This window comes from Rhinolophus sinicus, linkage group LG02, assembly GCF_036562045.2.
Source record: "Rhinolophus sinicus isolate RSC01 linkage group LG02, ASM3656204v1, whole genome shotgun sequence".
Lineage (NCBI taxonomy): Eukaryota > Metazoa > Chordata > Mammalia > Chiroptera > Rhinolophidae > Rhinolophus > Rhinolophus sinicus.
Genome location: NC_133752.1, coordinates 116,835,883 through 116,849,451, shown reverse-complemented (window position 1 = coordinate 116,849,451; position 13,569 = coordinate 116,835,883). Strand labels below are relative to the sequence as shown.

General features: G+C 42.0%; 1 protein-coding gene across 10 annotated transcripts in view; it reads left to right on the top strand.

Annotated features, from left to right (window-relative positions):
* The first annotated feature begins 261 nt into the window (after positions 1–261).
* Positions 262–13,569, top strand: part of PLEKHG7 (pleckstrin homology and RhoGEF domain containing G7) — a 56,883-nt gene continuing 43,575 nt past the window's right edge. For 4 of the 10 annotated variants that reach the window (XR_012493867.1, XM_074325291.1, XM_074325292.1 and 1 more), the window contains exons 1-3: positions 2,764–2,868; positions 3,390–4,187; positions 4,715–4,737. Coding sequence is in view for 7 of the 10 variants with exons in the window: in XM_074325291.1 (XP_074181392.1) it covers positions 3,492–4,187; positions 4,715–4,737 (719 nt within the window). In the remaining 3 variants the exon portion in view is untranslated. Of the gene's footprint in view, positions 435–1,520; positions 1,604–2,763; positions 2,869–3,389; positions 4,188–4,714; positions 4,738–10,595; positions 11,185–13,569 lie in introns of those variants that run through there. The other 6 variants (XR_012493869.1, XR_012493870.1, XM_074325289.1 and 3 more) reach the window with 5 other exon arrangements.

Genomic DNA, 13,569 nt, shown 5'->3' with positions numbered 1-13,569 from the left:
AAAGGAATGATTCTCAAACAACCTTTGAGAAAATAAACAGAATAGAAACCTAGAACTGCCTCACTGAACTATCAATGGTGATTACTGAATACCTGAAAGGGAAGTAAAAAGCCCCATTTGCATCAATTCTTATTGGATCTGCCATTGTTCGGTAGAAACAAATCACCTTTTTCTTAGGTGGTGACTCTGAACTTGCTTCCCTTTAGGCTTTTTCATAAACAAATAACTAGAAAAGTCTCTAAGGAGGGGAGAGGCCGGTTCCTCATGTCAACTTGCATCAAGTTTGCCTGCACACAGCCCAGAAGGGTCCATTGTTCCAGGTATGGACCCTGGTCTGCCGAGACCTCATCTGGTAGCTGGCTTTGTGGCTCTGCTGATTTCCTTGTCAGAAACCACCTGGACAACGTCACCTTCAGAGGCAGACCACGCCACAGGTATTAGAAGCCACCTTTAGCTACTCTCTGGGTTTCCTTTGCACTTTCCATTTGTTTGGATCCTGTTGCTATCAGCTTCTCTCGGTCCTGCCTTGCTGAGTCCTCCACCGCTAAAAGAATGGGTGAATCATTAACCTGTATGGTTTAATTTCCAGTACACTGAGATTGCTTCTCCATAGTGTGGGTGGTGTTTGCTGGGTTTTTACAGCTTGACAGGTCAAAGACTGGTGAATTTTCTTTATAATGATCATTTATTGAGTTAGTCTTTTAGAAGACAGAAAAGGTAAGGGGTAGCCTGAATTCTTCTGGCAACTTTTGACTCTTTATCATATCCACAGGGGTAGTTATTTAGGGAGGGTCTCCCAGGAACCTCTGCCATTATCTCATTTAACTCTTGCAAAGAGCCTGTGAAGGAAGTACTTTGATACCTTTTCAAAAATGCAGTCTGGAGGCTGATGGACGTGGAGTGTCTTGTCCTAAGTCACAGGCTAGCTGGCGGTGGGGAAGGGAGAGCTGAAGGTTGTCCAGAGCCTGGGTGCTCTTCTCACCGCAAACCACCCTGCTGTTATTTAAAGTTTCTCCAGTTCTACGGTGAGTGGTGTCAGCAGTTACTACGTATTACCTTGCTTCCAGTATTTGAGACACTGACCAATAAATAACACTTAATAACCCTTAAGTCCTAGCGGACATTTTAACCTCCTACCAGCCACCACACCCTTGAGTCAGGACTACTGGAAAGGAAATCCAAAGCAGTGTCCTAACCCCTCAAAGGAGAAGGAAGGCACGAAGACCCAGGGGAAACCCAAGACTAGGAATTCTGATCGAACTATTATGCAAGTGTCTATGGAAACACACTGAGTTCCTGGAAGGGTGTGGCTGCCTAGGACTTGGACACCACTGTACGGGAGAAATAAGGAAGTCCCCTGGGTGTGACGGTGTGTGAAAGTACCTGTAACTCCTGTCCTCAGCTCAGACACCTGTTTGTTGGGAGAATGAGGAACTGGTCCCTCCAGTTCAGACCCTGAAAAGAGACCTCATGTATCTGTTTCACAAATGCTCAGAATGGGTCTTTTCATTCTTCTCCAGGGAAGCTGTATCAGCCTTTAAAGCAGCAGCCACAAATGATCAATCTAAAAACAAACCCAGCTCAAGCCCACCTTCACTAAAATGTAAGTTTCTTAACTGGTATTACATACACTCCCCCTGGCCCCCAAAGTAAGGGCACCTCGTGCATTTTTGTCCCCCACACAAAGCTCTGTAATACTTGAGACCTTAGTTCAAAATATTAAAACAAACCCAGCATTAAGAATTGCAAATCTCTTTTGTAGATAAGAGTTGAACGACTTTAGTTGGTATCTATGTAGTTCCTCCAACAGCTCTCCAATCTAAAATTCAGTACCTGTTAGTTTCATCTGGCCTTAAATCAGATGAGAGCCAGGGAGTAAACATAAGAGAACACGAAGTCCCCAAAATCAATGTCTGAGCATTGTCATGACAAGGTCATAACGTTAGGCTCTTCCTGCTTGCCGATAACGTTTTTAAATCTAAGAGCCTATTACTTTTCTCAGCACAGGCTTTTTCGACTCCTGTGCCTGAGACAGATTAGAAACAAATAAATTAAAGGGGAGAGTGGCTGCCATAGTCAAATACACAAACTATAAGGAGAAGTAATGAATAAAAATTAGGGAGTACATCAGTGTGAGGTAAATTTAGTGTGGGGTAAATAATCATACGCTATAAAAATCTCTAACAAGTATTGCATTCCTCATAAAACTACATTAAATGTAGCAATAACCACTGTATTTCAGCTGGTACTATGCATGATAATCAACATAAAAGCCAGGTCATCGAGACAAGGTTTATCGGTGTTCTGTGTTTTCTATTGTCAATTTCAGGAAGTAAATAATACACGGTAGAAAAAGCTATACTAAAAGGTGTTGTTGATGTAATTAAAATTCTATATCACTAAAAAGGTAAATTATTAGCAATCCTTAAAATTTGGTTCTCTAACTGTGTTCATTCTTGAAGGGTTCCAGATTGCCGAGTTTCACTTTTGAATTTATAGACTTGCTAAAATTATATTGTTGGAGATAGCAGAATATGTGGTCAACTATTGATGTTCTGTCCATAAACAGGCTACGCACAGTCTGAAACCACTTTCCACACAGCCTGTGGTGAGGGAAGATGGTTGTATGATGTGTTTCATAGACCATACCGGTCAGTAAATTATCAAAGGTTGACTCTTATGCAATAGTCTGTAAATTATCAACTGTTGACTCTTATGCAACAGTTGCCTTCCCACACATAACTACTCTCTTCCTATGGGAAGCTATTAAATAATGGAACAGCAATGTGTCATTTCCATGTCACCATGAATCAAGTTGTTAATGGTATAATCAGCTTTATTTGAACATGAGAAGAGCTTAACTGGGAGGTACGTTCAAATCCTGGAAAACCCCTCTAATCACGAGAAGTAGTGTGTCTGCGTGACATCTGGGTTTTTCTATTCAAACCCCCAAGTAGTTTTTCCAAAACATGGGAATGGATAAAATCTAGAATGTTTTTTTACCAAATACTTTACATTAATATGTTTGCAGGCATTTCTCACTCTGTAATTTAAATCTTGAGGGAAAGGGCCTTATTTTTATTGTTCTTACATCTTTACATCCCTGAAATACATACACCAAAATATATGAGGAAAATTTAATGTATATTTGATTCTCTTAAAATGGAATAATCAAAAGATGATGAGCTAGGTGGCTTCCAAGAAGTCTCTTAGGTCATTAAAGTTTTTAAACCTTTTTTGTTTTGAATCTGGAAGGGATATCAAGTAAAGAGTAAGCAAATTTCAACACACAGACTATTTAGATGAGAAGGCTGGATGCACTTATGTTAATTATCTTCCAAGGGTTAAGGATATTAATGTTAACTGGGCTCTCTCTACCTGTCTCCTAGGATGAGTTAGAAGTTGTATGTGAAATTCCAGACCCCTTTTTTTCCTCATCTCAGTCTGCCTCATCCGTGACATATTCCGCATTCTGTTCTGCTTCACTAAAGATGCAACAACCTGTCAGTAATTATCCTCTGGGAAAGGATAAAGACATACCAGAGGAAGAGTGGCACTTGGATGAGGAAACTGAGCAACCACCGTGTGTTCCAGAGAACAGCAACTCTGACGGTGTCCCCTGGAAACATCCAGACCCGGGGCCTCTTAGCTGCATGAGGGAGCCGGAGTCATCTGGCCCAGAGGTGGAGCCCCAGAGCCTCGGGACATCTCCTCGATGCCCCCTGAGGAGCCTGTCAAAGCAGTACTGTGAGAACCAGGGGAATCTTCTCCACTTTGATCGGCAAGCCCCAGGCCGAATTTCCACCTCTCCCACTTTGAGGAGACTGAGGGGCAGGGGCTGTGGGACATCGCACTCCCTGCCTCAGCAAGAAACCCTGGAAGGGCCCACGTGGGGCAGCTGGAAGGAGCCTGCAGGCTTCCCATGTTACCTTTCCAAGAGTCTACCTGGAAGCCCAAAGGATTCTTCGCACTCCTTATCGCCCCGGGAACTCCACGCAAGATTGCCTCCAGACACCAAAAGGACCCTCAAGACAGCTGATTCATTGGAGCCCAGGACAGGACCCACAGATGAGGATACCCTTCCTGTACTTCAGCTCCTTGATGAGGGGTCCCTTCCCCAGGCCTGCCTTCCAGAGAGAGGAGGCCACTCGTTGCCCAGCCCCACTGCACGGCCCCTGAGTTCTCAGGTAACACAGCTCAAAGCCTCCTGCCTCTCATTCAGTGGACTGAAAAGCAAAATGGCCCCAGGGTTTCCACATTACCCCAAAGGCCAGGAGCTCCTGTGATGGGAGACCGAACAGGAAGTCACAGCTGAGGGGACACACACTCTTCAGGATAGGCTGACTTTCACGTTAAAGGGGTACAACAGTTTGAGGAAGAAGGAGAGTGAAGCTCTTGTTCACTTGCATCTTCTGTATCCTTAAAGGGCTATTTTAGAAAGGGCCCATCAAGGTCAGGTTAGAGATGGTCTGCCGGGCATTGGATAGTAAATGTAGCCCTCTTGCAAATGCACACAATTTGAAGACAACCTGGTTTGGCTGGTTTAAAAGGAGAGAAAGAGCAAATTATTCAAATTTCTAATCTTTCCCTCTTCCCTCAAGTGTAAAACATTTTAGCTAGGGAAATTAATTATCTCTCCTTTCAAGATGCCTGGTTTGGAATTTGGAGTAGATTTCAGCAAAACTAAAACATATACTTTTAAAATTTATTTCAGGAAGAAGAATTTCATCAATCCAGGTGTGTATGAATTTATTTTCTCCAGTGCTTTGAAATCTGTGACTGTACTTTTACATCTATTTTTCTGTTCCAACATAGCAAACCTGATGGCTTATTAATCGGGGCATTTGTTTGACAGCCCCCCAAGTGACTCCTCACATTTATAAGTGAAAAAGTCTTAATGTCAAGAGTCTCCTTTAGTAGCACAGCATTTGGCTGTGGCTTTTGGGGGCAGAGTTTGACAGCCACATGCAGTCATGGTTTTCATTTTTGAGTTGTCAATGAATTGGCCCTGTGGCTTAATTAACATTGCTTAGTAATAGCTTTTGTCAGGTGGAGAACATGAGAAGGACAGAAACATTCAACAGCTTTTCAAAGAGAAATTCAGAGGACAAGAATAAAGGAAACAAGATGTGCTGTTTAAATCTAGGACAACTTTCAAAATGTCTATTATGACAGACTGCCTTTATCCAGAATGCATGTGCATTGTGTCACTTCAGAAACGAGCTCTGAGCTTTCAGAATGGTCCTCAGGTTGTAGCAATGGGTTTGTCATCCCTCCCAGGGATGAAGAGTTTCTCTGGCTGCAAGGGAAAGACCCATGCCCAATTTCATCCACCCAATTTGTAGAATTGGCAGGAAAGCCCTCACTTCATTTGGAAAGTCACAGAGGCATCCTCACGGAATTAGCCATTGTTTCATTATTGGACCTCAATCTTCAAGCACCAGTCTGGGTTCATACCAGGAAGATGAGGCCCATCTATGTAATCTTTGTTGATTTGAACTCTAATTGACCTAAATGTATGAACAAAGGTAGAGGATATTTACAAAGCCACAGGAAAATGTACAATATTATTGTGTTAGTGTATAGATTACCTATTGCTAAATAACAAACCATCCCAAACATCAATGGCTTAAAATAACAACAGTTATTGTTTCTTATCAATCTAACCATATGCTGAGAGTTGATCTAGGCTGTACTCAACTGGTAGTTCCACTCCACACATCCCTCATTCTTTTCATGGGACCAACAGTCTACCCCAGGCATGTTTGTTTATCTTATGGTGAAGGGAGACGTCCAACAGGACAAGCAGGAACAAGCAAGGCCACTTGGAGCCTGGGCTCTGTATCTTGCCTAATTCTATTGGCCAAACCAAGTCACATGGCTAAACTCGGGCAGGCAATTATGTGTCACCAACAGTGGGAGAGCACTGAAATATTACATGGTAAATAGTATAGATACGAGGGTTGGTGAAGAAAGGGGCTATTCATGCAAATCTTCCACAAGTGCAAACTGGAATAAAGCTCTAAAAATAAACCTAATTCAAATGTGTCAGGGAAAGGGAAAAAGAATAGTCTGAGAGAAAGATGATGATGTTGAATAGAGTCGATCATGCGTAGTCTAGACGGTTATTTGGAATTTTGTTCCTTACCCAAAGAGCACTGAGTGCAAATGGATCCATTGAATGGATCAATACGATCAGATGGGTATAGGGTAGATGTGAGACAGATGGGAGTGGACTCCAGCAGAACCACCAGGATGTTCAGGTATGAGAAGTTGGTAGATTAGGCTCTGATAAAGGCAGTGGCATTAGAAAGAAGTATCTCAGTTCAAGAGCTACTTAGGAGCTGCAATCACCTAGACTTATGAATAGTAGACCATAACGGGTGAGAAGAAAGACTTCAAGAATGAGCTCCCAAGCTTCTGGCTTGTACCACTGGGTGGCAAATGGTTCCATCTGCTGATCTAGGTAACCCTGGGTGGGGGAGGGGGCTAAGAGTGGGTGGGGTGTAGGTCTTGATTTCAAGTTTGGACATGTTGAGTTGGAGGACGTATGGAACATCTGAGTGGAGATTTTGAGGAGATACTTGATTAGAGGAGGCATCAGGGACAAAGGTATACACCTGAAGGTCTTTAATCAAGGAATGCTTTCCAGAGCAGGTGAAAGTCTGGGTCCAGTTTTGATTATAAGGTGGAGTTAGCAGACATAAAGGCTAAGTGATGGGACAGAGCAAGCCATTTGCAAAAGATGACCTGGAGGTAATTTTTATTGACATGCAGAATCTTTGGGAAGCAATAACAGAAATGGTCTTAGTAAATTCAAAGGAACATCTTGGTTAAAGCACTTGAGGCATTAAAAAGTTCAATATGTCACAATCATACTACAAAATAGTGGATGGTTACAGAAAATCACAACAGGGAATTAGAATGGACATTTGGTATCTAGTGATGAGACTGAATTATTCAATATTGTTTCTCCAGGACTTAGTACAATACTTGGCATGTAGAAACCAAGGTTTTTTGAATGAATAAATGAAAGACTAAGTAACTACCATCTATGAATTAGTATACTAAACATTTATATATTACTACTAGAAGTAATGTTTTCATCAGCCATAGACTTCTCAACCTATACTTTTTTCATCAAAAAGTTTACTTTCTGCATGAGTCTTTGGTAAACAGCTCACCATGTATAGCACAAAGATCCTCTCTTTATCTGTCTGTGCTCCCTCCCTCTCTTCGTTGTCATGTCTCTGCAGTCTTTTCCACAGCAGCCATTTGTTCAAAGGGTTACTTCCTTCAGATAGCTGCTTACCAGGCTTAGCCATAGAATGTCAGGAAGAGCTCCATCTGATGCCTGCTGTCCACCCAGCAGCTAGGGGCGCCACCTCAAAAAACGTATTTGAACTTAGTTAAGTTAGGACTTTAATGTACCTATTAAATGATATATAAATCAGGGGCTAGAGAACTATGGTCTATGACCCAAATTCAGCCCACTACTTGTTTTTGTAAACAAAGTTTTATTGGCACACAGCCACACCCATTCATTTAAATACTGTCCATGGCTGCTTTTATGGCTGTGCAACAGGTGAGTTGAGTAGTCACTACAGAGACTGGTCTAGAAAGCTTAAATATTTAACTGCTTGGCCCTTTACAGAAAAAGTTTGCTGACCTCTAATATGTTCAATTAAGAAAGCTTACCTCTGTAGCTGTCAATCAGTGTGCCTTGTAGAATAGAATAGATATAAAACCCTTTCTCAGAAGTACCGATTCTTCTTTTATTATAGTATTTTAACACATGGCCTGACAATTGGGCAAACTCATATAAATAAGAAGGGCCCAATCTACTCAGTTCTAAAATTAGCTGTGTTACGACTTTGATTCCTGGTTATTCTTTGTGAACTTTTTTTTCTCACTGTCATTCCCTCTCCCTCTATAATATTTCACTAAACTCACACTCACACCAAACCTTCTTCTCCTATCACCAGACTATGCCTCCTGGAAAAGACTATGTAGAATTCATTCTTATTAAAGTGTGAAGGACTGTAAGCTGAAAGGATATCTACACTCATCTTTCCAAGTAGCACAGTGTATTCCTCCGTTTTGCCTCCATCATAGCATAAAAACACTGTACTGCATTTCTTTTATATTCATCTGCTTCCAGAATCAAGACCTTCCTTAGGCTAGAGACAACATATTTATCTTTAAACTTCTAGCACCCAGTACCCAGCTAGAATCCCTCTCCACAAATATTTATTAAAGGAAAAGATGGAGGGAAGAAGGAAGACAGGCAGGCTAGACTGCTTGGCTTACAGTGGTACTTATCTCTCCCAGATGAATTTGCATTTTGACAGAGAACATGACATGAAACCAAACAATGAAGCTGTGTTGCTGGGCTTTTGAACATCAGGAAGCAAGTGGGGGAGACATGGGGGGTAGGGAGACCTTCCTGGCACTCTTTAAAATCATATTCACAGAAAGTTTTCAGTCTCACTTAATTTTCTGGTCAGCCCTGAAGCCGAGAAGGGAAACATACTCACTACGTCTATGGGAACAAAGACTAACCTTCCAGTGGGCAATAGGAAATAAGAAAAAGAAAAAAATATGTTCAAATTAGCAACGGGTGCAACATTAGCATGAAAACCAAATGACAAGGTATTTGAAAGTCTATCTCAAGAAAGAAACCAGACAAAAACATTGAATGCAGGTAGAACACCACCACCCCACCACCCCGAAGCCATCTGGCGTTACCCCCTTAGCGGGGCAGTATAACTTGGTGTTAAGAGCTATTGGAATCAAACTCTGAATTTGAGTCCTACCTCTACTTCTCTCCGGCAACGTGACCTTGGGCAAGTTCTGTAATAATTGAAAACCTCAAAGTCTTCATCCATGAAGTGGAGATACAAATAGTACCCATTTAATAAGGCTTTCAATATGATACAATAACCAAAAAAGAAAAACCCAATATGCCAAGGAGAGTCTTCCATTTGTTCACTCCACATCCATGCAATGCCTACTATGTGCCAGGCTCTGGGCAGTGAGCGAGAGGCTCCCCACCCTTTCTGCCTTCTCAGTTGGATTTCTAGCAAGTGCAACATTTTCGTAGAAAGTTGAACTGGAAACTATAGTTAAAGATGCAAAGGAAAGTTCCCAACAATCTTCTGAGTCTCATAATGGAAAAATATATCCCAGATTTAACCATGAGAACTACATTTCCACAATCAGCAGTCAAGTTGTCATGTCTCTGTTGATTATTTTAAAAAGAGATTTTTAAAAAGAGATGGTTACTAATTCTTAATGGGTTCTTCCTGTGTAATCAACCCATGGCTATATGCAAGCATTCCAAACAGTACTATATTTCTTGCATATGACAAAACATTATGATTCTTAAAATAGAACACCTAACTTTTTTTGTCACACACCCCTGCTGGAATACCACCTGCTGAAAAGGTACATTTAGCATTAATTTTACTTTCAGACAAAGACTATAGCATCTGAGGAATGAGGTCTGATAAGCGTGCCTGATAAAAAATAAAAAGGAAAAAAAAATAGGCAACATTCATAACAGGGGAAAGAATAAGACTGTGCCTCATCCAAACTGTAGTACCTTCAAGAAGATTTTTATTCCATTAAAATACATTTATCATTATAAGATGGTTGCTACCCCCATATCCGCTAGCATTTTTTATTATTTTCACTTAAAATTTGCACTTGGGAATTAAAGATTCGTAGTCCTTGGTTTAAGCCCACTGTACAGAAGGAATCTTTTTAAAACTCCAAATAATATATTAGTTACATTTCTAAAGGAGAGGCTTTCATTGTCTTCAAACATTTCTGCCAAGATAAAGGGCACCATCTAATTACTGCCTCCTCCACCCCCTGCCCACTGGCGGGGAAAATGAAAGCGCTGCTCTTATATCCTTGATCCATGGATTGTAAGGGATGGAAAGGGTCCCACTCACAGTTGTCTTCCACATAAGGAAACTGAGGCCTGGGAAAGTGCCACGCTGAGATCCCACATAATGAAAGTCCGAGTTGGCAATCATGGATCATAAACTGAGTACTCTTGCCCCTGTATTAGCTTCCTGTGCCTGCTATAAATGACCACCAACTGGGTGGCTTAAGACAACAGAAATGTATGCTCTCATTGTTCTAGAAGCCAAGAGTCCCAAATGAAGATGTTGGCAGAGCTACACTCCCTCTGGAGGCTCTAGAGGAGGACCTTCCCTTGCTTCTTCATCCAGGTCACAGCACCCTGCATCCCTTTTATCTCTGCCTCCATCTTCTCATGGCTTCTGTCTTCTCTCTGTCCTTTCTCTAGGTGTCTCATGAATACACTTGTCATTGGATTCAGGGTCCACCCAGATAATCCAGAACAATCTTATCTTGAGATCTTTCATTTAATCACATCTGCAAAGAGCCTTTTTACAAATAAAATCACATTCACAGATTTTGGGGGTTAAGATGTGGTCATATCTTTTGGGGGTCCTCTATCTAACCCACTGCACCCCCTCTTTTACCTAAAGTATTATAGTAACCATTATTATATCAGTTTTAAAAAGCACTTTGTGTTTTAAAATGGTTTGTAATATCTTTTCTTCCTATGTACAAGTCTTTTTGGAGTCAGACTTGTGTGTTTGAATTTTGAATTCTGGCTCTGCCTTTCATTAACAATGTAGCCTTAGGTGAATTCCTTAGCTATTTCATTAAGCCTCAGTTTCTTCCACTCTATAATAAGAACAGTAATTCCCACATCATAGGGTGCTTGTGAAAATCATTTTAATGCATGTAAAGCACTTAACAGGGTGCCTAGTAAAAGTGGGGGCTCAGTGAGTACCAGCTGATTTTAAATTAGAGTAATATTCACCGAGATCAACTATTCAAAGTATACGCATTTGAGGTCCACTGGGGACACGTTTCCACCAGCCAGAAACTTTTCCGGCACTGACGAGAGAGCAGGCTCATTGTTGCGAGTCGCCGCATGGGTGTGAGGCCTGCTCAGCAGTGGGAGAGAATTCTCTGGATTCTCTGAATTGTTGCCATCCCAGTCCACACCATGGACTTTCGGATCTTCAGCACAGGACAGAATGAGGAGACGTTCTGGTACCAGAAGGGAGAAAAGATTATTCCAGCAACCATGGGACTAGTCCCTTCGGATCTGACCAGCCTGGGGCAACGCAACTCAGGGTCAGTGAAAGTTTGGCTGTGTTGGGGTTTCTGAGTGTGGGGGAGGGGTGTTGGGGGGAGGCAGCCGGCAAGCTTGTGTCAGGCATCCAGTTATACAAACTTCGGAGACCAGCGTTTTCTCCTGAAGCAAAGAACCAGAATAGCCAAACATCAAACGAACAAACAAAGCACTTCTCAAGGATGTTTGTTTAGTTGTGCTTTCCCAGACAAATAAAGGACAACATGAAGTTATACTGTACTTACAGTGACAATGGGTTGCCAGCCACACCCCAAAGACTTTGTAGTTATTATTCGTTAACTTCCTACCTTAATCTCCCTGTGAGGAAATTAGGTATCAAAAAATTCTCTTCCCCACCCTGATCACAGAGAATGCCACTACCACAGGTACACTCTATTTTGTTTTGGAGGAGGTATATAAAAATTATGAATTTATTGCAGTGATTGCAGTAGCTATTCAATCCAGAACTGGACACGATGATCCGGCATGCATGCCATTTTTTATAAGAACCAATTCTAATACTTGGAATGGCAAAATCAGATACATATTTGGAATCACTGATGCCCCTCCTGCCATGAGACCTAAATTCAAAGTCATTCTGAATTCACTGCAACTTGTTTCATTCATATCATTAATCCAACAATCAAAGACATGGGGTCCTTTTCAGAGTCCCCAGAAATCTAGTCCTCTGCCACAGATGGTGATGCAGGGGCCAGTTTTCTATACCAATCCATGTCTCTTTTCATGTTACTATGTGCAGAGTTTCTTTCTTGTTTTCTTCGGTCTCCATGTGGTTCCAACTGTAATTCTTGATATTTTTGTTAAGCCGTGCCCTCTTCTGATGAACGTAAAAATGTCAGGTCTACAGATGTTCTCTTATACCCTTCCAGGGACATGCCCACCTTTCCAGAATGAGCATCTTAGGTTTTGAACACCAAGAAAGCCAAGGTCAGAGCTTCAGCCCTGTGTGAGCCAGATGGAAGATGCTGAGGGCCTGATCTAGTGAGGATGCAGAGCAGTGCACAAATATGAGAAGAGACTTCTTTGAGTATCAGGGTAGACTTCTTGGAGGAAGCAGACTTTTATGACTGAAAATTAACTTTCTTTTATGCCTACAGCATCTACCTGCAGAGTGTGAGGCAGCCCTATTTCATATATTTTGTAAGAATTTATGGGACATTCATTATATTTTATACAAGTTTATGGGCTAGTCATTAACAGAAATTCCTAAACGACTTGTCCTACTGTTCATAAGTAAAATGATCTGGACATGCTTTTAGCAAAACATTGAAAATTTGACATAACTTTTAAAATCTTAAGGTAGGAAAGGCCTATATCAAGGTACTTGTATCCTCAAAGTCAGTCTTTCTCCAACTCCGGTGAGTACTGAGGGAGCTGGGTAAAACTACAAATACCATGGCCCACCTTCAGACCCACTGGGTCAGAATGCCAAGGGCAGGACTTGGGGTTGGTATTATAATGAATTCCACAGGGTATTCTAATGCATACCCAGCTTTGCTCAGCGGCATGACAGACCTGACAGGGCATGACCAGGACCCGAGCATCAGACATATTGACAAGGAAGAGATCGAGGAGTGGACAATTATGAGGCAACAGATGAAAGACCTGGTAGGAAGGCCATCCCTTGTGCAGAAGGTAAAAGCACGGAACTCGGCTATAAAGCATGGAGCGCTTAAGCTGTGTGCAGGTGGGAAACGGAAGTGGCAGGGGAAGGACGGGGCTAGTGAGACTAGCAAGGCTCCAGGCCTCTGTGGGGGGCACGGGGAGCTGTATGGCAACGGACCACATCACAACACCCAACGTCTAACAGACCCAGACTTGCAACTTTCAAGACAATTCCATAGCTATGCCTTGGTCGGCAAATTGAAATAAAATTCCTCTGTATATGAAGTAACCTAAAGGTTAAGCTATTTGTTGATACAAAGAGAATTTAGAGATTACATTGGTCAATAAGTAGAAGGGATCTCTCGTCCCTCTGAGTAGACCAAAGGAATATCTGAACAGCTCTGATGGGGAAGCTATGAAAATCCCTGCAATTCGATACCATCAGGCAGGTTCCCAGGGAGGCAGATCCCTTACCCATTTGCTGCTTCGTGTATGTGCCTTGTGGCTTTGGAGCTGCCCTCCCCCACACTGTATCTGATATGTAAACCATTTATTTTGTGAATATCCAACAGACAGGAAGTTTCATGAAATGGGGTAGAGGAAAGAAGGCAGTAGACAGGCCTCTTTGCTAAGCTTTTCCAGCAAGAATTCTCCTTTTTCTCTGGGAAAAAAAAAAGTACCAACTTTAAACAACCAGCCCGGATCTGTAGGGAGGCTGGTGGCATACAAGTACCCACACCTCATTTGCAGACTCTTGTGTG